A 25,903-nucleotide genomic window follows, 5' to 3' on the forward strand; every position below is an offset into this window, starting at 1 on the left:
TAAAAACTGTTTTTGGGAGATGCGATGGATTATTGGGGATCATTAAATAGTCCCTTTCTTTTGTTGTTCAGTGAAATCATCCCATGTGAATAGTCAACTCTTCACATGGAATCAGGAATTCCCCAGCGTAGCTGTTTATAGGCCCCTTCCTTTTTCCAATTTCTACTAACGACATGCCACTGACTTTGAGTAAAGCCAGAGTTTCTATGTATGCGGATGACTCAACACTATACACGTCAGCTACTACAGCGACTGAAATGACTGCAACACTCAACAAAGCGCTGCAGTTAGTTTCAGAGTGGGTGGCAAGGAATAAGTTAGCCCTAAATATTTCTAAAACTAAAAGCATAATATTTGGAACAAAATACTCACTAAACAATAAACCTCAACTTAACCTTGTAATAAATATTGTGGTAATTGAGCAAGTTGAGATGACTAAACTACTTGGCGTAACACTAGATTGTGACAACTGTCATGGTCAAAACATATTGATGCAGTAGTAGCTAAGATTGGGAGAAGTCTGTCTATAATAAAGTGATGCTCTGCCTTCTTAACAACACTATCAACAAGGCAGGTCCTACAGGCCCTTGTTTTGTCGCACCTTGACTACTGTTCAATCGTGTGGTCAGGTGCCACAAAAAAGGACTTTGGAAAATTGCAATTGGCTCAGAACAGGGCAGTATGGCTGGCCCTTGGATGAACACAGAGCTAATATTAATAATATGCATGTCAATCTCTCATGGCTGAAAGTGGAGGAGAGATTGACTTCATCACTACTTTTATTCATAAGAGGTATTGACATGTTGAATGCACCAAGTTGTCTGTCTAAACTACTGGCACACAGCTCGGACACCCATGCATACCCCACAAGACATGCCACAAGAGGTCTCTTCACAGTCCCCAAGTCCAGAACAGACTATGGGAGGCACACAGTACTACATAGAGCCATGACTACATGGAACTCTATTCCACATCAAGTAACTGACGCAAGCAGTAAAATTAGATTTAAAAAACTGATTTAAAAAAAACTCCTTATGGAACAGCGGGGACTGTGAAGCAACACAAACATTGGCACATGCACACACACACACACACACACACACACACACACACACACACACACACACACACACACACACACACACACACACACACACACACACACACACACACACACACACACACACACACACACACACACACACACTAACATACACACTATACATACACACTATACATACACACTATACATACACATGGATTTAGTACTGTAGATATGTGGTAGTGGTGGAGTAGGGGCCTGAGGGCACACAGTGTGTTGTGAAATCTGTGAATGTATTGTAATGTTTTAAAATTGTATAAACTGCCTTAATTTTGCTGGACAACAGGAAGTATAACTGCTGCTTTGGCAGCAGCAAATGGGATCCATAATAAATACAAAAATACAAACTCTTCTAATTTAAGTTCAATTCGTAACTAAATTGTTTTTACAATTTCTATTGGAAGGATTTAATAATTTGCAATTATGTCTACTTATGATAAGGTAAAAGGTTTATGTTTATGTCTCCATATGATATGGTAAATATATCCAATGCAAAAAACATCTACATTTCATTGGTATTAATATTAATTTGCATATATTTCCGTTAATTCCCATGTATTCCCATTAATTCCCATATATTCCCACAGAAAGTTTCCACCTCAGAATATTCCCCAAAATGTCCAACCGTAGGCAGATATACTGTAAGCTACGGAAAACTAACACAATTGCATTGTGATCCTGAGATCCTGAGGCCCATTGTCGCAAGGATCTGTACACAATTCCTGAAAGCTGAAAATGACTGATTTCCTTATATGAACTATAACTCATTTATATTTTTGATCAGTATGGATGACATGTTATTTTTTGTGGACCTACTAGCCTTTATCTCTGTGGTGAAATCCTGTTTTTTCTTGAATTCCCACCCTTGCTTCATTGGTCATGAAAGTTGATTAATTCTGGTTGAAATATCAGCTCCTTTGTCAAGTCAATTTCTACTCCTTTTTCTGATAAATAAATTACCTTCAGATGATGGCTTGAATAATTCAGATTTCTGCTTACTAGGAACGAAGAGAAATGCAAATTTGTCTCATGATTTTTCAACATAATGAGGATTATAATTTCCTTGTATCAGTATGGCTAGAAAGGATTTCCTGACCTTCATGGGATCTTTCTTGTTTGTTCTGTTTTCTCTGCTGCTTTAATATTAGTCCAACAGAAGACTGCTATGCTGGCCTAAATTGGGCTGCAGTTTACTGGTGTTCCTGCTGTTTAGCCTGGACTATCTCTAATGTTGTCATAGTAACTACCGCAACAATGGCCACCTTTGTGTCTTTTTGGGGGGCTCCTTTTGTCAAGGTGTTTTGCAGAGCATGGACAATAGTGATAATATTTTTTGAAAATGTGATGCACAGTAGGCTACAGATGTAGGATTTTAGGAAGTATGAATTATTATGTGGATTATAATTAATGGGCATTTTTGTAAGTGTTGATACATTTTTCGTACGGGAAAATAAAGTCTGACATAGTGGAAATTACAAACTTCAGAAGTATTTTTAAACCTCAAATGCACTACAAGTTATCCTGCAACAGGGTGATCAAATTAAGATCCTACATCTGTACATTTATGTAATCTCTTTAGTATTGCATTTTACATCATTTCTTCTTAAGACAGTATAATTTGGACTGAAGCAATGTCAGCAAACCTTGTATAGCTCAGTAGTATTACTACTAAGTGTAATGAATCCAATTTATGTATTTTTTCTCAAGAGTGGAATTTACTTACCATGGATCATTCGGTGCAGCGGGAGGGGTATTTTGTTGGGGGGGGTGCTGCCCCCCAAAATATTATAGTAGGCTACACTGTCCCGCGAATGTTGTGCAAAATCATCCCGCTTTTGGGTATTTTAAATGTAGTCAACCTACTTCCATAAAACCTAGTAATAAATTACCAGAAAGTCTTTGCACAGCAGAAAAGCATGTTTTGCAGTTGACTTGAAACTGTAAAGTAAACATGATTTACTTTGATTGAATAGGGTTCCTTCACTCTCAGAAAAAAAGGGTTCTAAAAGGGTTCTGCGGCTGTCCCCATAGGAGAAACCTTTTTGGTTCCAGGTAGCACTCTTTTGGGTTTCATGTAGAACCCTCTGTGGAAAGGGTGAAAAGGGTTCCAAAATGGTTCTTTGGTTGTCCTTTTTGGTTCCACAGAACAAATGTTGGTTCCATGTAGACCCCTCTGGGAAAAGTGTCTACATGAAACACAAAAGGGTTCTACCTGGAACCAAAAGGGTTCTACCTGAAAACAAAAGGGGTTCTTCAAAGGGTTCTCCTATGGGGACAGCCAAAGAACCCTTTTTTGGTACTAGATAGCACCTATCTAACAGTCTTCACTCTTGTGTGCCTGATTTCATCCCTGAACCACAATAGAAGAAAAGAGACATGGGGGAAATAAAATCCTACATTAGAGGATTGGGACACGTCCCATTTCTCTCTCTCCAGGGGTCAGTGGGGCTGTCTCAGAATATTTCTCAATATCCCCTTTGGTGGAGTGCTCGGAGCAGCTCCCATCAGTACCTATCAGCCTCTGAGAAGCAGAGCATGCTGTGGGATATTTTTTGCTCACTGAAAGAAACGAGAGGAAACTCACCCGTTTCCTTCTTCCTGTTTGCTACACATTTGTTTGATGTGGTGTAAAACGCAATTGAGATGAGAATGTCCTGATATTTTGTAAGCTTTAATCTTCTCTATCTCAAACTCGCTCAAGCGTTATCTCGCTCGCTAACCCCTCCCTCTCTTGTTTGATTGCATTATTCTTTTATATCTGGGCTGTAGTGTCTTTCGTCCTCTTTGACCCCGGATGTTTTTAGTCTCTGTAAAGCAAAGTCAACTCTCTGTTTTCCCAAACAAAGCTAGAATCACCCTGAGGCAGAGGCAAACATCAAACAAGCTTGACAGGAGAGAGAGATGATTGTGGCTCACTGTTTTATCGGAGTGAAGCTGATGTCAGTTAGTCTGCTGACGTGCTGTCAACCTGTTCAATAGACCGACCAGCTTGAACCAATAAGTGCTCAGAGTCATTCCCAATTCAAACACCAGATTAAAATTATTGAAATCACAATCAACAACATAGCATTTATATGAACCAGAATCTGTAGAGTCACTGGCTGTAGCCTCACAGGGCTTCCCTGGTGGTGAAGCAGTATTGAGTCTATCCGGGCCTGGATGAGTTAACCAGCCAGTGACCCATTAGTAGGAAAGCAAAGGCTAGCTTTTTCAAATAGAAATTTGCATCCTGAAGCACAAACTCCAAAATGTTCTGGGACACAGTAAAGTCCATGGAGAATAAGAGTACCTCCTCCCAGCTGCCCACTGCACTGAGGCTAGGAAACACTGTCACCACCAATAAATCCACAATAATTGAGAATTTCAATAAGCATTTTTCTACAGCTGGCCATGCTTTCCACCTGGCCACCCCTACCCTGGTCAACAGCCCTGCACCCCCCACAGAAACTTGCCTAAGCCGCCCCCATTTCTCCTCCACCCAAATCCAGATAGCTGATGTTCTGAAAAAGCTGCAAAATCTAGACCCCTACAAGTCAACAGGGCTAGAGAATCTGGACCCTCTCTTTCTAAAATTATCTGCCGAAATTGTTGCAACCCCTATTACCAGGCTGTTCAACCTCTCTTTTGTATCATCTGAGATCCCCAAAGATTGGAAAGCTGCCGCGGTCATCCCCCTCTTCAAAGGGGGAGACACTCTAGACCCAAACTGCTACAGTCCTATATCTATCCTACCCTGCCTTTCTAAGGTCTTCGAAAGCCAAGTTAACAAACAGATCCCCGACTATTTTGAATCCCACTGTACCTTCTCCGCTGTGCAATCTGGTTTATGAGCTGGTAATGGGTGCACCTCAGTCACGCTCAAGGTCCTAAACGATATCATAACTGCCATCGATAAGAGACAATACTGTGCAGAGGTATTCATCAACCTGGCCAAGGCTTTCAACTCTGTCAGTCACCACATTCTTATCGGCAGACTCAACAGCCTTGGTTTCTCAAATGACTGCCTCGCCTGGTTCACCAACTACTTCTCAGACAGAGTTCAGTGTGTCAAATCGGAGGGCCTGTTGTCCGTACCTCTGGCAGTCTCTATGGGGGTGCCACAGGGTTCAATTCTCGGGCCGACTATTTTCTCTGGGTACATCAATGATGTCGCTCTTGCTGCTGGTGATTCTCTGATCCACCTCTACGCAGACGACACGATTCTGTATAATTCTGTCCCTTCTTTGGACACTGTGTTAACTAACCTCCAGATCTGCTTCATTGCCATACACCTCTCCTTCCGTGGCCTCCAAATGCTCTTAAATGCTAGTAATACTAAATGCATGCTCTTCAACCGATTTCTGCCTGCACCTGCCACCTGTCCAGCATCACTACTCTGGACGGTTCTGACTTAGAATATGTGGACAACTACAAATACCTAGGTGTCTGGTTAGACTGTAAACTCTCCTTCCAGACTCACATTAAGCATCTCCAATCCAAAATTAAATCTTGAATCGGCTTCCTATATCGCAACAAAGCATCCTTCACTCATGCTCAAACATACCCTCGAAAGACTGACTATCCTGCCGATCCTCGACTTCGGGCGATGTCATTTTCAAAATAGCCTCCAACACTCTACCCAGCAAATTGGATGCAGTCTATCACAGTGCCATTCGTTGTGTCACTAAAGCCCCATATACTACCCATCACTGCGACCTGTATGATCTCGTTCACTGGCCCTCGCTTCATATTCGTCGCCAGACCCACTGCCCTCCAAGTCATCTATAAGTCTTTGCTAGGTAAAGCCCCGCCTTATCTCAGCTCACTGGTCACCATAGCAGCACCCACCTGTAGCACGCGCTCCAGCAGGTATATGTCACTCGTCACCTCCAAAGCCAACTCCTCCTTTGGCCACCTTTCCTTCCGGTTCTCTGCTGCCAATATGACTGGAACAAATTGCAAGAATCACTAAAGCTGGAGACTCACCTTTCCCTCACTAACTTTAAGCACCAGCTGTCAGAGCAGCTCACAGATCACTGCACCTGTACATATCCCATCTGTAAATAGCCCATCCAACTACCTCATCCCTATACTGTTATTTATTTTTGGTCCTTTGCACCCCAGTATATCTACTTGCACATTCATCTTCTGCACATCTTTCATTCCAGTGTTTAATTGCTAAATGCTATTTATTGCCTTACCTCCCTTATCTTACCTCATTTGCACACACTGTGTATAGACTTTTTTCTATTGTGTTATTTACTGTATGTCTGTATGTTCCATGTGTAACTCTGTGTGTTGTTTGTGTTGCACTGCTTTGCTTTATCTTGGCCAGGTTGCAGTTGTAAATGAGAACTTGTTCTCAACTAGCCTACCTGGTTAAATAAAGGTGAAAGAAAAAAAAGAAAGAAAAAAGTCACGCACACGGGGACACACACGCTAATATTTGTAATTTCAGCCTGGAAGGTTGTGTTTAGTCAGCTCATTCCCTTCATGGTCTCTATGTCACAGACTCACCACTAATCCTTCAGCAGATGAATAATACAGACTCATCACTACTCCTACAGCAGATGAATAATACAGACTCATCACTACTCCTACAGCAGATTAATAGAATTATGGTGGTGTAGCGCGGGGGAGTTTGAGGAAGGGGGCGACAGGTGCTTGACTCTTGACTTTATTGTATTGCTAGTCGATCACTCTCTCCTCATCCAAGCTTCTCCACAATCTATGCTCATATTCTGTTTTCAGTTGGTATCATTGGTAGGGGCTTGTGTGCGTAATCTATTTCACATATGTCCTTTCTCATCTCACAATTGTAGCGAAGGAGTTAAATGTGTTTAACTGACAGTATGTAAACTAATTATAACCCCTTTATAAAGTAAAAAATGATGTTCCAATCTCCAATTTCACCCGTCCTATATCACTTTTGGCGAGATAATATTCCCCATCTGCACATATGAACAGGCCACATTTGGGAGCGGTTCATTTCAAAATCGAATGCCCTTGTTGTGTGGCCGTACATTTTATTAGCGTTTATCCGCTCACAGTCTTTTTACCTCTTTGAATTCTCCCCTGGCATTTAGTTTACACCTTGACTTTTTGCCTGGCCAATTTACTATTTCTGTCATCTTTAGAGGTAAAAAAGTATGCATATTGTTGTCAAGAAAATACACATTCTTTCACTATATGTAAATGTCGATAGATTATACAATATTTGCAGTCAACGTTAAGTTAATGAAGCTAAGGTTATGCAAGTCAGGGAAATTGTTTCTAGTAAAAAGTTATAATAATTGACCATTATGCTATAATTCTTCTGATTACCTCCACACTGGCAGGTAATATGGCATCTTTTTACAAATTGATGCTAATGCATTCTGACAAGAATCTTTGCATTATGATGACGAATTTGCGTTAGGCCTACATAGGGCTGCTGCAGTGACCGTATTACCGCCACACCTCATTAGTAGCCTACCAAATGTGCTAACTGCCTGGTACTCAGCACTCTATTGTACCTCTAATCACTTTGACATCAATGCAAATGTATTCGAAAATGGAATCAAACACTTCATGAGCTCATGTTACGTAACATTTCCATAGGCTATGCAGTCGGTGAGAAAACAGAGTGATGGCTCGGCCTATTATATTTATTTCGCAACTTTACTAATATTAAGCACATTGCTTATCTTTACAACAGGAGTATAGCGTACCTGGCTGGCATGAAAATGAACCACGGGAAAGCATCCTCCATCTGCTATTTAAGTGCAGAGATGACATGTATTTTTCCCCCACTGCCTCTGTTTCAATACAGGTGCATGATAATGGCCCATTCTAAATCACAGCAAATTTCACACACATATTATTTTGCATATGTAACGACAAGGTTAAATCAAGAATAGTCTGATGGGTGACAATATTAGCCTATCACTTGTGAATGATGCCCAGTATAAGAAACAGTCTTTTTCAAATCATAGTTGCACACATCAAGTAGCCTAGCCTATAGGTCTATATCAAATCAAATCAAATGTATTTATATAGCCCTTCGTACATCAGCTGATATCTCAAAGTGCTGTACAGAAACCCAGCCTAAAACCCCAAACAGCAAACAATGCAGGTGTAAAAGCACGGTGGCTAGGAAAAACTCCCTAGAAAGGCCAAAACCTAGGAAGAAACCTAGAGAGGAACCGGGCTATGTGGGGTGGCCAGTCCTCTTCTGGCTGTGCCGGGTAGAGATTATAACAGAACATGACCAAGATGTTCAAATGTTCATAAATGACCAGCATGGTCAAATAATAATAAGGCAGAACAGTTGAAACTGGAGCAGCAGCACAGTCAGGTGGACTGGGGACAGCAAGGAGCCATCATGTCAGGTAGTCCTGGGGCACGGTCCTAGGGCTCAGGTCCTCCGAGAGAGAGAAAGAAAGAGAGAATTAGAGAGAGCATATGTGGGGTGGCCAGTCCTCTTCTGGCTGTGCCGGGTGGAGATTATAACAGAACGTGGCCAAGATGTTCAAATGTTCATAAATGACCAGCATGGTTGAATAATATATGTTTTGATAAGGTTTATATCACAACTAAAGTGGCCAAAAAAAGGTCTTTAAATGAAGCACATTCATTTGCTTTACAAGGGGGGTTAGAGCCTAACTGGCAGACATAAACAGTGTGTGACTTTCAAGTTTAGGGAAGATCATTTTCACCATAAAAATGCACCTTTATAATAATCGCATTTGTAGTCACTTTTGACAATGGTGTTTTCCCGCTAATGGAACATTCATGTTTATAATAGCCTACTGCCATGTGCTTATAATGTGAAGAAATGGCCTAATAGCTTATTAACATTTGAAGCTAAAATAACGATTTCTTTGTTAACCGCTCAACACAGAATAGCTGCATGTGCGCACTCCCTCAAATCGTTTGGAGAAAGGATTTATATTTTATTCAGCTTTGTTCAATTGTATTCTTCATACTATTAAATAATATAAAATAATGCCACAGAATTCTAAACACATCTTGTCTGCTAAATGAGGACAACTCAGATTATGCTAACATAAGGACAACTCAGAGTATGCTATTCTGTTCTTCTGAAATAGTCTACATTTGCTTTATATCATGCTTCTTTAGACCTGTCTAAAATAAATCATGGATTTAATGTGATGGTGTAGACGATATTACATGGATTTATTAGACTTTTTAAAATTGAAATGTTCCAAAGGTCTGTATCAGCAGCTTGTAGGATATGTGTGGAAGCCAGGAGATGCTAAATATGTTTATGTTAATTAACGGTCAATTACCGTGAGACCGACAGTTATTTGCTTGACAATCACCGGCTGATGAAATTCTGTGACCGCCACAGCCCTCTTTTTTTGTATTTTATTCATTATGCAGACACATACTCATATCGTAGTTAGTCTACATCCCTTCCAGCTTTTACATCCGCTTTTTCCTGAAGCTCGGATATGGAAAATCATTTTGGAGATTGGTATTGGCGTTTTTATTGCTTATATTTATGGTTTTCATGGCAACAGGGTCCGGTCCTCATAGCTGGGCTCCTCCAATCTGTCACCTCTTTGGTTGGAATAAACGGATGGAGAGCTTATAGTGTGTCTGACAACCTTCTGCCTGGTCAGCAGTGCACACTGACCTATATTACAGATTGTAGATTAAACCAAGAGAAGGTTCCACAGGCTTACGGCCCACAGAGCCCATTCCAAACCCAGCTAGGATATACCCGTTGTTGAATGAGGAAGAATGAAATACTCTCAAAAGTGTTTCTCTAGGGGATGTGTATCTGGTGGACCTCACAGAGTCTTTGTATTATCTGTATTCATCGCAACGCTGAGCATTAATTGAATTAAAGCCTTATGGAATGAACACAGTGAGTTCAACGGCAGTTCATGGTGTGTTGCTGAGGGCATGTTTTTGTTCAAACAACTTAAGTGCGACTTTGACTTAGTTTCTGAGGGAGAAAGCAGTAAAGAACATAACTCTTAACTGGCCGTTACAGTAGTAGCTGATTGGGTGTGGTACATATTTGAACCCTGCATACTCTGACTGCCATGGGCCTTAGTGGCCACGTGTGGGTAGGGGTGTCATGGCACCTGTCTACGTGCGTGTGTGTGCATGCCTCAGCATGTTTACGTTTAATATGTCTGTGTGTTTGCCCATATTTTTGTGCATTAGTGTGTGTGTGTGTGTGTGTGTGTGTGTGTGTGTGTGTGTGTGTGTGTGTGTGTGTGTGTGTGTGTGTGTGTGTGTGTGTGTGTGTGTGTGTGTGTGTGTGTGTGTGTGTGTGTGTGTGTGTGTGTGTGTGTGTGTGCGCGCACATGTGTGTCTGTATGTGTGTGATACTGGAACCCCTGCACCATGTGTGTGGAGACCTGAAGGGGTAACTGAGCCCAGTCCCACGTTGTGGGTAAACACTGGTGATACAGTATAAATAGCCCTAAAGCTCTGACTACCCTGCCACAGCCTACTGTTTGTGTTTGTGTGTGTGTGTGTGTGTGTGTGTGTGTGTGTGTGTGTGTGTGTGTGTGTGTGTGTGTGTGTGTGTGTGTGTGTGTGTGTGTGTGTGTGTGTGTGTGTGTGTGTGTGTGTGTCCGCACATGTGTGTCTGTATGTGTGTGATACTGGAACCCCTGCACCATGTGTGTGGAGACCTGAAGGGGTAACTGAGCCCAGTCCCATGTTGTGGGTAAACACTGGTGATACAGTATAAATAGCCCTAAAGCTCTGACTACCCTGCCACAGCCTACTGTTTGTGTTGTTTGTGTGTGTGTGTGTGTGTGTGTGTGTGTGTGTGTGTGTGTGTGTGTGTGCGTGCGTGCGTGCGTGCGTGCGTGCGTGCGTGCGTGCGTGCGTGCGTGCGTGCGTGCGTGCGTGCGTGCGTGCGTGCGTGCGTGCGTGCGTGCGTGCGTGTGTGTGTGTGCGCGCGTGCGTGCGCGTGCGCGCGAAAGCCACACTTCCCCAGCCAAACACTTCCAGCTATGCTGGCTAAAGTTCACATACTAACATTGCCCTTTCCTTACTACTAAGATTTATTACAGATTCATTACAGCATGGATACATCTGACATTAATACATATTCATTGTGATTATTTTGGAATTAGCATGTGGGAATTATTAAATGGTAATAGGTTGTTTATAAGGTGTCAGGTGATAAGCGAATGAACTGTAATGGAGTGAAGAGTGTCGTTTTCTTTACAGAATAAAGACGCATTTGATATTTTTTACTGACTTTGTCCTTTCAGACAGCTGAATATATTGAAGTGGTTGTACCATTACAGTGTGTTCTCAGGGGAACCCATATAATATATGCCATTTAGCAGACGCTTTTATCCAAAGCGACTTACAGTCATGTGTGCATACATTCTACGTATGGGTGGTCCCGGGAATCGAACCCACTACCCTGGCGTTACAAGCGCCATGCTCTACCAACTGAGCTACAGAAGCACATATACATATACACAACATTATAAGTCCTTATGGTTTGTCAATGGAAAATGGGGCCATTATCATGCATATCAAAAATATAGTACTGTAAATTGTACTGCACTGTTGTAGTTACCAGTTACACCTTGATTCATTTAAATTTGAAAGACACTTGGTGGACTGTCACAATGAGACATTGAGGTATATCAATGCTGGGGCGAATGTGACGTGTCTCACAACTCGTCACTGATTTAATCTGAGTTGAATCACTGCTGTCTCAAGGAAGCTTATTATATAGAGAAGGACTGTAGTGTCACCTCTGTTTCAACCTTGAAGCTATGTAAAATACATTAGTAATCAAATCAATGTTGACTTTCACATTACAAGAGCTTCTTATCATGGCTGTTGTCCTAGATATGTTTGGTGTCGGCAGTGAGAAAGTGTACTTCATTGCTATACAGGTTATTCTTGATTGATCCCAGATTAACACATATATGGAGCTCTTCCTCAGATTGACGGTGTGGTGGTTGGAAATATGATTATGTCTGCATTGCAGAAAGTATTCAGGGTACATATTATTATAGCATTTAATTTTCAATTTGTTAGATTTCAGTTGTATCTAGAAATGTGGCCATGTATTAGGGCATGTGTTGCAACTGTTGTCTTGTGTTGAATTATTATTTTTTGTCTCAGTCAAAATTCTTCCATCTTCTTTTGTGTGTATTTATTTGCTGTGTTGTAGGGTGAATCGTCATGACGACAGAACCAAATTCAGAGTCCAGCGCGGACCAGCAGGAGGCAAGTGCGGTTCCACTCCTGGAGGCGGACTCTTTCCCCCCGGCTGCCGCCCACAGCACGCCTGTCAGGAAGAAGCAGGTTAGCCACACCCACAAAAAATAGCACCGTCACAGAGTTTCTAAGCCAAGTAGACACGGCCAGGGTTTGGGAAGTTAATGGGAGAAGTGAAAAACGATTCCTTATATGTTCATTTTCTCTAAATCTAAAGGCACAACCTAGATTCAAGTCAATGACTTAAGTAGTCAAACATGTTATTACTCCAACCTCATGAAAGTGACAATCCAAATCTAAAACATTTGCATTTTCATCAAAAACACTTTATATCGAAGGAGTGCCTTTGATTTAACTGCCTGCACATGCGCAGTCCGGCACAAGACGGCCGTTAGACCTGATGACCAGTTTCTGAGCTTGAGCTTAGCTAGCCAGCGTTGCTATGACATCGCCTACAAGCATGATCGTGTATTTCTATTGGAGAAACCTATCATACTGTACTGTCTTTGGCACCGTCATCCTCATTTACCTATACAGTAAATGATGTGGGAATAGGCTTTAAATGGCTGAATTTGAAACATTTGATACAATATCAAACAGCCACAGTAGTACTATTCAGGTTTATAATAAACAAGTGTCCAAATAACTTCTCCTTAAAGAGATACTTCTGGATTTTGGCAAAAAAAAAACGTTATCTACAGCATCATGACTGGTTGTGTTCAAGCCCCATTAAAAAGTCATTTATTTTTCCTATTTAAATAATGTATTTATTATTAGGATCATCAAAAAAATTGCCCCCCCTCCCGAATGTCATGATGTAATTCACACTCTGACGCAAAGACATAAAAATGGAAAGTTAATCTGAGTAGATACAGGGCTTCATTGCCAAAATCCAGAAGTATCCCTTTAACATTTCCATCACATTCATCCGGCCCACCAACTATTTATTCCACTTGACCAATCGTGTCACACCCTGTTGAGTCCAAAACAACACATTATCATAATCAACACACTTTAACATTCTCATCACAGTGCTATGTTAAAACCTGTGCCCCCCTTGTCCAGAAGGGCGAGAGAGCGGAGGGAGGCGTGGTCCCACAGGAGAATCAGCTTGAGCCATCGCAGGTGGAGGAGGACAGGACCTCACACAGGTCGTCCACCAGTAAGCTGTCCAGGTCCCCCGGTGGAGGCCGGAGCGTCCGCAGCTACAAGACCATGCAGTGCAAGGTCACCCTGCTTGATGGCTCCGACTACACCTGTGTGGTGGAGGTGGGTGGAGGGGGTCACCACTTGGGGTTGAGGGGAGTTTTGCAGGTAGGTGGGTTTCCGTGTGTGTAGGGATGGGTTGGTGTGTGTGTGTGCGTTTGCGTGTGTTGCAGAGTTCACCAGGGATCAGAGGGGGCAGGACATGTATTTATCAAAGTTAGTCTCACTGACTTATAATTTCTTTCTCAAGTCATACTTTGTGGGGTTTGCTCAAAGTTGTCTTGAAAAATTTTTTTTATCACGCTGAATTGATGACGTCTCATTCTACAAAGTCACCTCTGTCTACATGAATTGAGTGGACATTAATGGTCTTGTTCTACTGAAATACTAACGCTGACAATATAGGTTAGCAAGCTTATCTATATGCATGGCTGTTCCTTTATTTCCTGTATTATCTGATCTTAACATAATTAAAGACTATGGAAGCTTGCCCCAATGGAATTCACTCTGCTTTTAACATTATTGTAATAAACTCCCCTTAGACCTAATACTTGGCTGTATACATTGAAAAACACCCCATCCCCCACTGGCGCATAATCAGACAGTTTTTTGGCCAACATTGGTGTTTTCCCTCTAAGAAGACATCCATCACTCTGTATAAATCTGTCCATTCCTACACATTTACTGCTTTGTCTCCACAAAAAAACAGAGGTTCTGTTCTTCAGCTTCTAGCCAGCTCTCCAGCTCTGTCGACCATCTACTGGAGAGAAACCAATCTATTAGTGCAGTTTGAGCCCCAGGCTGGATATGGCCAGATTAGTCGGTACATTCAATGGAAAAAGATAAAGCATTGTGGCCGGTTGGCTCGATCGTTTGTTGGTCGCTCTGTGTAGGTGGCCATGGGAAAGCGACACTGCGAAGAGAGGGGTGTGGCCCCGGGCTAAACATGTTGCAGTGAATATTGACTGGCTCTTTCCCTGGCAGAGAGGACAGAGGAGAGATAGGGGGGAGAAAGGTGGATAAGAGAGGGGAGGAGAGCGATGAGGGAGGAGAGGACAGAAAAGGAAGAGAGGGGATAAGGCAGGGGAGGAGAGATATGGTAATGTTTTGGGGGGATAGAGGTTAGGAGAGAGGGGAAAGGAGAGGTAGAGAGGAGAGTGGAAAGGCTTGAGGGGAGAAGGGAGATGGATACACTTGGTAGAAAAAAGGGTTCCAAAATGGTTCTTTGGTTGTCCTTTTTGGTTCCACATAGAACAAATGTCGGTTCCATGTAGACCCCTCTGGGAAAAGTGTCTACATGAAACCCAAAAGGCTTCTACCTGGAACCAAAAGGGTTCTGCCTGGAACCAAAAAGGGTTCTTCAAAGGGTTCTCCTATGGGGACAACCGAATAACCCTTAGATTGTAGATAGTACCTTTAGGGAGAGGTGAGAGAGGGACAAGAAGTTTACTGAGGGGATAAAAAGAATGAAGCGGGTGATAGCGTGACATCCCCTCCTCTCTCGCAGTGACATGCACAGTGTCACGTCTGTCACAGGCCACTCCGCTTCTGGGTCACATGGTCTGAATCATCAATGTCGCTCTAACCTCCCAAGTCACCTCTACAACATTCCACTTAACTACCCATCAGCCCCATCAATGTCACAACAACACTCCTATAGTGAATCCAAGTCCCCCCCTCGCCCCTACCGACGTGCTCGGAGGGCCCTCCATTGTCACGTGTTGCTGACAGAACTCTGAGAACGACTTCCAGTGTGAGTGGCGATGGGATCAATAAACCCATCAACTTCAGGACACACTCGTTAAATAGTTTAAGTAAACAAATCCCCCCTGTTGTTTTACAAGATATAAACTCAGAAACAGTTCAACATTTAATTTGGGAGGTATTTCATCTGTTAGCTAATACATGTGGCGTATAATTAGGCACGCCTCTCCATTCTTTAGTAGCAAATTGCGCCAACTCCATAGATATTGCGGTGCGTGTCGGGATAGTACTTTACTCTGAAGCCTTGCTGGCTTGGCCGAAGCGGCTATCTGAAGATCTAATTAGCCCCTAAACCCTCGATCATTTTCGGTCCCTCAGCTTTGGGACACGTGTGCAATTGGCGGAGGCGCATGGGAGCGAGCAAATCGAGGGCCAAGGAGAAGGGAGTGATTTGAGATTGAGCCCTAGTAATGGATGTAGTGCGGTAGAGGAGCTAGGGAAGTGGAAACACCTTTATCTCTCCATCTCTGTTTGTCCTCATTGTTCAGGAGCTACATTCTTTGTTTGGATGTTGTTTGGGTCACTCAGACAGTGAGTGACATTGCTGAAGTGCTCCTTCTGGTGATTGGAAGGGGAAATTAAGGCTGCAGAGATTATCCTCTTTAGCGTTAGCTGTTAGCTGCCCATGGCTAATGCACATAGTTTCTATTGTTCCTATATTACTGGGTGTTTAATAAGGTTGTGGTGGTGAAGTGGTACCCCAAGTAGAGGTCGACCGATTAACATTTACATTTACATTTAAGTCATTTAGCAGACGCTCTTATCCAGAGCGACTTACAAATCGGTGCATTCACCTTATGACATCCAGTGGAACAGTCACTTTACAATAGTGCATCTAAATCTTAAAGGGGGGGGGTGAGAGGGATTACTTAACCTATCCTAGGTATTCCTTAAAGAGATGGGGTTTCAGGTGTCTCCGGAAGGTGGTGATTGATTCCGCTGTCCTGGCGTCGTGAGGGAGTTTGTTCCACCATTGGGGGGCCAGAGCAGCGAACAGTTTTGACTGGGCTGAGCGGGAGCTGTACTTCCTCAGTGGTAGGGAGGCGAGCAGGCCAGAGGTGGATGAACGCAGTGCCCTTGTTTGGGTGTAGGGCATGATCAGAGCCTGGAGGTACTGAGGTGCCGTTCCCCTCACAGCTCCGTAGGCAAGCACCATGGTCTTGTAGCGGATGCGAGCTTCAACTGGAAGCCAGTGGAGAGAACGGAGGAGCGGGGTGACGTGAGAGAACTTGGGAAGGTTGAACACCAGACGGGCTGCGGCGTTCTGGATGAGTTGAAGGGGTTTAATGGCACAGGCAGGGAGCCCAGCCAACAGCGAGTTGCAGTAATCCAGGCGGGAGATGACAAGTGCCTGGATTAGGACCTGCGCCGCTTCCTGTGTGAGGCTGGGTCGTACTCTGCGGATGTTGTAGAGCATGAACCTACAGGAACGGGCCACCGCCTTGATGTTGGTTGAGAACGACAGGGTGTTGTCCAGGATCACGCCAAGGTTCTTAGCGCTCTGGGAGGAGGACACAATGGAGTTGTCAACCGTGATGGCGAGATCATGGAACGGGCAGTCCTTCCCCGGGAGGAAGAGCAGCTCCGTCTTGCCGAGGTTCAGCTTGAGGTGGTGATCCGTCATCCACACTGATATGTCTGCCAGACATGCAGGGATGCGATTCGCCACCTGGTCATCAGAAGGGGGAAAGGAGACAATTAATTGTGTGTCGTCTGCATAGCAATGATAGGAGAGACCATGTGAGGTTATGACAGAGCCAAGTGACTTGGTGTATAGCGAGAATAGGAGAGGGCCTAGAACAGAGCCCTGGGGGACACCACTGGTGAGAGCGCGTGGTGAGGAGACAGATTCTCGCCACGCCACCTGGTAGGAGCGACCTGTCAGGTAGGACGCAATCCAAGCGTGGGCCGCGCCGGAGATGCCCAACTCGGAGAGGGTGGAGAGGAGGATCTGATGGTTCACAGTATCGAAGGCAGCCGATAGATCTAGAAGGATGAGAGCAGAGGAGAGAGAGTTAGCTTTAGCAGTGCGGAGCGCCTCCGTGATACAGAGGAGAGCAGTCTCAGTTGAATGACTAGTCTTGAAACCTGACTGATTTGGATCAAGAAGGTCATTCAGAGAGAGATAGCGGGAGAGCTGGCCAAGGACGGCACGTTCAAGAGTTTTGGAGAGAAAAGAAAGAAGGGATACTGGTCTGTAATTGTTGACATCGGAGGGATCGAGTGTAGGTTTTTTCAGAAGGGGTGCAACTCTCGCTCTCTTGAAGACGGAAGGGACGTAGCCAGCGGTCAGGGATGAGTTGATGAGCGAGGTGAGGTAAGGGAGAAGGTCTCCGGAAATGGTCTGGAGAAGAGAGGAGGGGATAGGGTCAAGCGGGCAGGTTGTTGGGCGGCCGGCCGTCACAAGACGCGAGATTTCATCTGGAGAGAGAGGGGAGAAAGAGGTCAGAGCACAGGGTAGGGCAGTGTGAGCAGAACCAGCGGTGTCGTTTGACTTAGCAAACGAGGATCGGATGTCGTCGACATTCTTTTCAAAATGGTTGACGAAGTCATCTGCAGAGAGGGAGGAGGGGGGGGGGAGGAGGATTCAGGAGGGAGGAGAAGGTGGCAAAGAGCTTCCTAGGGTTAGAGGCAGATGCTTGGAATTTAGAGTGGTAGAAAGTGGCTTTAGCAGCAGAGACAGAGGAGGAAAATGTAGAGAGGAGGGAGTGAAAGGATGCCAGGTCCGCAGGGAGGCGAGTTTTCCTCCATTTCCGCTCGGCTGCCCGGAGCCCTGTTCTGTGAGCTCGCAATGAGTCATCGAGCCACGGAGCGGGAGGGGAAGACCGAGCCGGCCTGGAGGATAGTGGACATAGAGAGTCAAAGGATGCAGAGAGGGAGGAGAGGAGGGTTGAGGAGGCAGAATCAGGAGATAGGTTGGAGAAGGTTTGAGCAGAGGGAAGAGATGATAGGATGGAAGAGGAGAGAGTAGCGGGGGAGAGAGAGTGAAGGTTGGGACGGCGCGATACCATCCGAGTAGGGGCAGTGTGGGAGGTGTTGGATGAGAGCGAGAGGGAAAAGGATAAAAGGTAGTGGTCGGAGACTTGGAGGGGAGTTGCAATGAGGTTAGTGGAAGAACAGCATCTAGTAAAGATGAGGTCGAGCGTATTGCCTGCCTTGTGAGTAGGGGGCGAAGGTGAGAGGGTGAGGTCAAAAGAGGAGAGGAGTGGAAAGAAGGAGGCAGAGAGGAATGAGTCAAAGGTAGACGTGGGGAGGTTAAAGTCGCCCAGAACTGTGAGAGGTGAGCCGTCCTCAGGAAAGGAGCTTCTCAAGGCATCAAGCTCATTGATGAACTCTCCGAGGGAACCTGGAGGGCGATAAATGATAAGGATGTTAAGCTTGAAAGGGCTGGTAACTGTGACAGCATGGAATTCAAAGGAGGCGATAGACAGATGGGTAAGGGGAGAAAGAGAGAATGACCACTTGGGAGAGATGAGGATCCCGGTGCCACCACCCCGCTGACCAGAAGCTCTCGGGGTGTGCGAGAACACGTGGGCGGACGAAGAGAGAGCAGTAGGAGTAGCAGTGTTGTCTGTGGTGATCCATGTTTCCGTCAGTGCCAAGATTAAGATTTTTCAACGGCGATACCGATACCGATTATTGGAGGACAAAAAAAGCCAATACCGAATAATCGGATGATTTTTTAACATTTATTTGTAATAATGACAATTACAACAATACTGAATGAACACTTATTTTAACTTAATATAATACATCAATGAAATCAATTTAGCCTCAAATAAATAATGAAACATGTTAAATTTGGTTTAAATAATGCAAAAACAAAGTGTTGGAGAAGAAAGTAAAAGTGCAATATGTGCCATGTAAGAAAGCTAACGTTTAAGTTCCTTGCTCAGAACATGAGAACATATGAAAGCTGGTGGTTCCTTTTAACATGAGTCTTCAATATTCCCAGGTAAGAAGTTTTAGGTTGTAGGTATTATAGGAATTATAGGACTATTTCTCTCTAAACCATTTGTATTTCATATACCTTTGACTATTGGATGTATTGCCAGTGTAATACTATAGCTTCCGTACCTCTCCTCGCTCCTACCTGGGCTCGGACCAGGAACACAACGACAGCCACCCTTGAAGCAGCGTTACCCATGCAGAGCAAGGGGAACAACTACTCCAAGTCTCAGAGAGAGTGACGTTTGAAACGCTATTAGCGCACACCCCGCTAACTAGCTAGCCATTTCACATCACATCATTACACCAGCCTAATCTCGGGAGTTGATAGGCTTGAAGTCATAAACAGCAGAGCTGCTGGCAAAATGCACAAAAGTGCTGTTTGAATGAATGCTTATGAGCCTGCTGGTGCCTACCATCGCTCAGTCAGACTGCTCTATCAAATCATAGACTTAATTATAACATAATAACACACAGAAATGCGAGCCTTAGTTCATTAATATAGTCGAATCCAGAAACTATCATCTCGAAAAAACAAGACGTTTATTCTTTCAGTGAAATACGGAACCGTTCCGTATTTTATCTAACGGGTGGCATCCATCAGTCTAAATATTCCTGTTACATTGCACAACCTTCAATGTTATGTCATAATTACGTAAAATTCTGGCAAATTAGTTCACAATGAGCCAGGCGGCCCAAACTGTTGCATATACCCTGACTCTGCGTGCAATGCACGCAAGAGAAGTGACACAATTTCACCTGGTTAATATTGCCTGCTAACCTGGATTTCTTTTTGCTAAATATGCAGGTTTAAAATATATAGTTCTGTGTATTGATTTTAAGAAAGGCATTGGTGTTTATGGTTAGGTACACGTTGGAGCAACGACAGTCCTTTTTTGCGACTGTGCACTGCATCGATTATATGCAACGCAGGACACACTAGATAAACTAGTAATATCATCAACCATGTGTAGTTATAACTAGTGATTTTGATTGATTAAGTTCAATTCTAGCTAGCAACGTACCTTGGCTTCTTACTGCATTCGCGTAACAGGCGGGCTCCTCGTGAGGCAGGGGGTTAGAGCGTTGGACTAGTTAACCGCAAGATTGAATCCCTGAGCTGACAAGGTAAAAATCTGTCGTTCTGCCCCTGAACAAGACAGTTAACCCACCGTTCCTAGGCCGTCATTGAAAATAAGGATGTGTTCTTAAGTGACTTGCCTAGTTAAATTAAGATTAAATAAATGTGTAAATAAATTAAATAAATAAAAAAAACGGCCAAATCGGTGTCCAAAAATACCGATTTCCGATTGTTATGAAAACTTGAAATTGGCCCTAATTAATCGGCCATTCCGATTAATCGGTCGACCTTTAACCCCAAGAGGTCGTATGACCTGGGAAATCGCTTGACTGCATTTCACAGTAAATCAAGGAGATGAGCATTTTCCTCATTTATACAGTACAGTCGGAAAGTATTCACAACCCTTTGTCTTTTTCCACATTTTGTTACGTTACAGACTTATTCTAAAATGGATTACATTGTTTGTCTTTTTCTCATCAATCGACACACAATACCCCATACTGACAGAGCAAAAACAGGTTTTTAGAAATGTTTGCAAAACCGGAAATATCACATTTACATAAGTATTCAGACCCTTTACTCAGTACTTTGTTGAAGTACCTTTGGCAGCGATTACAGCCTCAAGCCTTCTTGGGTATGACGCTACAAGCTTGGCACACCTGTATTTGGGGAGTTTCTCACATTCTTTTCTACAGATCCTCTCAAGCTCTGTCAGGTTGGATGGGGAGCGTTTGCTGCGCTGCTATTTTCAGGTCTCTCCAGAGATGTTCAATTGGGTTCAAGTCCGGGCTCTGGCTGGGCCACTCAAAGACTTTCAGAGACTTATCCCGAAGCCACTCCTGTGTTGTCTTGGCTTTGTGCTTAGGGTCATTGTCCTGTTGGAAGGTGAACCTTTTCCCCAGTCTGAGGTTCTCCGGAGCAGGTTTTCATCAAGGATCTCTCGGTACTTTGCTCCGTTCATCTTTCCCTTGATCCTGACTAGTCTCCCGGTTCCTGCCACTGAAAAACATCCACACAGCATGATGCTTTCCTCCAGACATGACGCTTGGCATTCAGGCCAAGGAGTTCGATCTTGGTTTCGTCAGACCAGAGAATCTGTCTGACCAGAGAATCTGTCTGACCAGAGAATCTTGTTTCTCACGGTTAGAGTTCTTTAGCTGCTTTTTCACAAATTCATTACCGGCTGTCATGTGCCTTTTACTGAGGAGTGGCTTCCGTCTGGTCGCTCTTCCATAAAAGCCTGGTTTGTGGAGTGCTGCTGAAATGGTTGTCCTTCTGAAAGGTTATCACATCTCCACAGAGGGACTCTAGAGCTCTGTCAGAGTGATCATCTGGTTCTTGATCACCTCCCTGGTCAAGGTCCTTCTCCCCTGATTTCTCAGTTTGGCCAGGCGGCCAGCTCTAGCAAGAGTCTTTGTGGTTACAAACTTCTTCCATTTAAAGATGATGGAGGCCACTATGTTCTTGGGGACCTTCAATGACACAATCTTGTCTCTGAGCTCTACGGACCATTCTTTCAACCTCATGGCTTGGTTTTTGCTCTGACATGCACTGGTGTGTGCCTTTCCAAATCATGTCTCATCAATTGAATTAACAAAGAGAGAAAAAATTGTATTATTTTAAAAAAAAATCCATTTTAGAATAAGGCTGTAACATAACAAAATGTGGAAAAGGGAAAGGGGTCTGAATACACTGTGAAAATATGTGAAAATATGGGATTTTCTTGTCTCTTGTGTGTTTTTTGCTGCACACACACAAACACACACGCACATACGCACACACACACACACATTCACGCACATACAGTACACACACAGTTATTTTGTACTTTGTTTAGCTTGGATGGGATAACTTCAGTGTAGCCCATGTCAAGTATTCATTCTGACACTTGGTTTGTTTTAACACACCTCGCTACTACAGAAACACTACAAAATAACCCAGTTTTAACACACCTCGTCCTCTACAAAAAAACGTTACAAAATATAACCCTTCAAATCTTTGTCCGTTTCAAGGTGACATATTTGGAAGTCTACTGTGTCAGCCCCCTTTAACCCTGGCTTAATTGGGCTATTTTTACAAAGCGTTAAGGCATGTTGCTAATTTAGAGCTAGCAATAGGAGCCTCACAGGTTCACGTATCGTGGTTCTGAAAGCCTTGGATCTCGCCCTGCTAGGGCCAGGCAAGGTAACAGCCATTAGTACAGGGATCAGGATGTGACACAACATGGTATGATGCTGGGAGATGGGAGTGGAGCCCTTTTGACAGGCAGCCCCCTCCCCCTGTAGAGAGTGGAGTTATGGTAGGAAGACTGGCACCCACAGAGGCAGACGTGTGTGTGTCTGAATACTCTTTCCAGTGCCTATCTTTCATTAAATGGCTCCTGACCCCGTTGGAGGAATACATCACAATTTAGCACAATGACACACCATTATCATTCAGGAGGGGTTAGATAATAGAAAAATGGTCTGCCGCAGTAATCTGTCCAATGTATGCTTGTAGCATTTCTAGAATAAGAGTTTTTCATGTGCTTTTCTGTGCAGAAACGGGAGAGAGGCCATGTGTTATTCCACAAAGTTTGTGAGCAGCTTAACCTCCTGGAAAAGGACTACTTTGGCATCACATTCCGGGATATCGAAAACCAAAAGGTGGAATTTCTCTTTTTGATTTTTCTGTGTAATTAGGGGTATTTTGGTTATTTTGTAGAGGTGAATTGACACTGACCTCTTGAATTCTCCCAGAACTGGTTAGACCCATCTAAAGAGATGAAGAAACAGATCAGAGGTGCGTGGAATATGGGTATTTGGATATTATTCTCTGCATGGTTTGAATGTTAGCCAGCATGCTAGTTACTCAGGCTGAAAGGATCTATCCTACTGTTCAATGGTCATTTGAATGACGCGCTTGTTTTTGTACGCTCCAGGAGTCGCCTGGAATTTTTCATTCAACGTGAAGTTTTACCCTCCAGACCCTGCCCAGCTGTCTGAGGATATTACAAGGTAACACTTTCTCTAGTTTCACCTTCGGGAAGCTGTCCACTAGGTCCTTTTTCAAGAGGTTTGCTATTTTTGTACCTTTGGGATGTCTACATTCACCAAATAGCTGTCTGAGTCACCTGGGATGTTTTTATTCTTCTGTCCTCAGGGTTTCACATTAGCATAATGACACATTTTTTAAATCAATTCATTACTGTGCTTTGTGCATTTGGCTGCCAATTAACTCTCTTGTTCTCTTTGTTTTCCTTTCTCTCACACTTCTTTTTCTCCGACAATCTCCCTTCCTCACTCCCCTTTCTCTTCCCCACCCCTCTTTCTCTGTCCCTCACCCTTCCTCCCCCTCTCACTCTCAGATATTACCTGTGCCTCCAGTTGAGAGATGACGTGGTGTCCGGGCGTCTGCCCTGCTCCTTTGCCACCCACACGGTGCTGGGATCCTACACAGTCCAATCAGAGCTGGGGGACTACGATCCAGAGGAGTCTGGGACAGACTACGTCAGCGAGTTCCGCTTTGCCCCCAACCAAACCAAGGAGCTGGAGGAGAAGGTCATGGACCTGCACAAGAACTACAAGTCAGTCTGTCTGTCTGTCTAGAACAGCAAGTCAGTCTGTCTGTCTAGAACTACAAGTCAGTCTCTGTCTGTCTGTCTAGAACTCCAAGTCAGTCTCTGTGTTTAGAACTACAACTCAGTCTGTTTGTCTGTCTGTCTACATTTTTCTGTCTTTCTGTCTATATAACCTATTGGAAGAGACGGTCATGGACTGAACAGTTACTGTATAAAAAAACATACAAAACCCTCTGTGTGTGTTTGTCTCTCTCTCCAGAGGAATGATGCCAGCTGAGGCTGAGATGCACTTCCTCGAGAACGTGAAGAAGCTGTCCATGTACGGAGTGGACCTTCACCATGCCAAGGTAAAGGGGCCGTATTCAACTTATACAAACACCTGTTATTGACCCCAACCCTGTTGTCGTTGTTTTTTCAAAATGTCTGCTCTGCCATGAATTGAAAAAGCCCTGTTATGACCTGCATGATTCTGCCTGGTTCCCTGTCCTTTGACCGCCAGCAGCTTGAATAGCCATTTGGATCTTTGTTGTTTGAATCCTTAGATCCAAACCATGGTGTTATGTACTGCCCTAAGTGACACATCAAACCCCACAAGTGCAGGGAATGAAGGATATCACTGACATAGGCTTTGAAATGAACTAATTTAACCTTGCTACCAAATTCATTATTTTAGCCTGTCAAAGGTGCGTACACTTTTTATGGTCTGCGTATCACTAGCTAATGTCCTCTCTGTTTTGTGTTCAATTTTGTTCTAGTTGTTACTGTGTGCCTCGGTTGGTTGTTAATGTTGTTTGCAATGTCAGCTGGGAATGACATTTTAGGACTAGCTAATCACCTATCTACACAACACTGTTATATAACCAAGCAAATCAAAAACTGGCCCAATTCACTGGCATAGATTTGAATGGACATGGCACGGTTAGATAAAAGAACATTGTCAGATTGAATATACTCAAGAAGCAATAGGAGAGGAGAAAGAGCTTATTTTAGATTTTAGCTGAACCTTTTACAAATATGGTTTATTTTTTGTCTTTAACGAAGAAACATTGTTTGGAAAATTGTATTTCTGTTGCCAGCCATGTAAATATAGCCTGACCCAGCTATGTAATGTGGGTTATATCATCTGACCTCATGTAACCTCAACGCACCATGAGGAAAAATCGTTCACCAAAAACCGTTTCACAACACCTCCTAGCACCAATTGCATCAGAGAGTAAACAGTGTTTTGTCATGAAAAAAAAACATGAAATAATGACATGCACTTATGATTTTAATTCATAACCAAATAAGAAGGGAATACATAAAAATACTCAAAACAGACTCACTGATGGCATGGAAACCTTCCCTCCGTTTGGTCAGATCAGACTGTTTTTATCTTTTCTTGTCTTATTCTTACTGAATGGCCTAGTTGGTAGGAAGCCTGTTTGAGTGCTTGTCTCCAGCTAAGGGCGAGGTAAGGCTTGCATTTTGTTTGTGTGTATGTAAAGTTACATGTATGTTACATGTGTTCCTGTCTGAAAACCCCTGTCTTCGTGCATGACCATGGACTGTTAGAGTCCATCGTTTAGGGCTGTGGGTTTGTCTCACCACATTGTGGATGATTGTAATTGTAATTTCTTAGGTGGCTGTTGTGAGGTGTAGGATATCACCCCCCCCCCCCCCCCCCCCATGGTATACTGCATCCCCTCATAGCCCCAGTGCTCATATCCCACACACAGGGAGTTGTGGACCACCCTTTGTCCCCCCATCTGCTCTGTGGCAGCCTGACTGTGCTCATCTGCAGACTTCAAGACCTTTTGGGGAAGGCCTCATCATTGTGATGTCATGTGACTAGTATTCTCCATTTGAACCCCACATTTAGGCTACATCCAATATCCACATTAACATGCCTCTTGAATGAAGCAACTAGGCATGGCCATTGGAACATAGAATTAGACTTTAGATAGAGTAGATGAAAATACCTCAGCTTTGCTCATTACTACCATAGAACTACTTTTAAATAGCTATGACACGTACATCACTGTGCTCTGTAAATTGGCTCTCAATT

At 43.7% G+C, this 25,903-nt stretch overlaps 1 protein-coding gene across 11 annotated transcripts in view; it reads left to right on the forward strand.

Annotated features, from left to right (window-relative positions):
- The window catches only part of LOC124039622 (band 4.1-like protein 3), a 102,729-nt gene that overhangs the window by 50,948 nt on the left and 25,878 nt on the right, over window positions 1-25,903 (forward strand). For 6 of the 11 annotated variants that reach the window (XM_046355784.1, XM_046355791.1, XM_046355787.1 and 3 more), the window contains exons 2-8: window positions 12,273-12,385; window positions 13,364-13,567; window positions 22,838-22,942; window positions 23,036-23,093; window positions 23,218-23,293; window positions 23,644-23,862; window positions 24,116-24,203. In XM_046355784.1, coding sequence (XP_046211740.1) covers window positions 12,273-12,385; window positions 13,364-13,567; window positions 22,838-22,942; window positions 23,036-23,093; window positions 23,218-23,293; window positions 23,644-23,862; window positions 24,116-24,203 — 863 coding nt within the window. Of the gene's footprint in view, window positions 1-12,251; window positions 12,386-13,363; window positions 13,568-22,837; window positions 22,943-23,035; window positions 23,094-23,217; window positions 23,294-23,643; window positions 23,863-24,115; window positions 24,204-25,903 lie in introns of all 11 variants that reach the window. The other 5 variants (XM_046355785.1, XM_046355795.1, XM_046355794.1 and 2 more) reach the window with 2 other exon arrangements.

The sequence above is a fragment of the Oncorhynchus gorbuscha genome, linkage group LG07 (genome assembly GCF_021184085.1).
Source record: "Oncorhynchus gorbuscha isolate QuinsamMale2020 ecotype Even-year linkage group LG07, OgorEven_v1.0, whole genome shotgun sequence".
NCBI classification, from domain to species: Eukaryota; Metazoa; Chordata; class Actinopteri; order Salmoniformes; family Salmonidae; genus Oncorhynchus; species Oncorhynchus gorbuscha.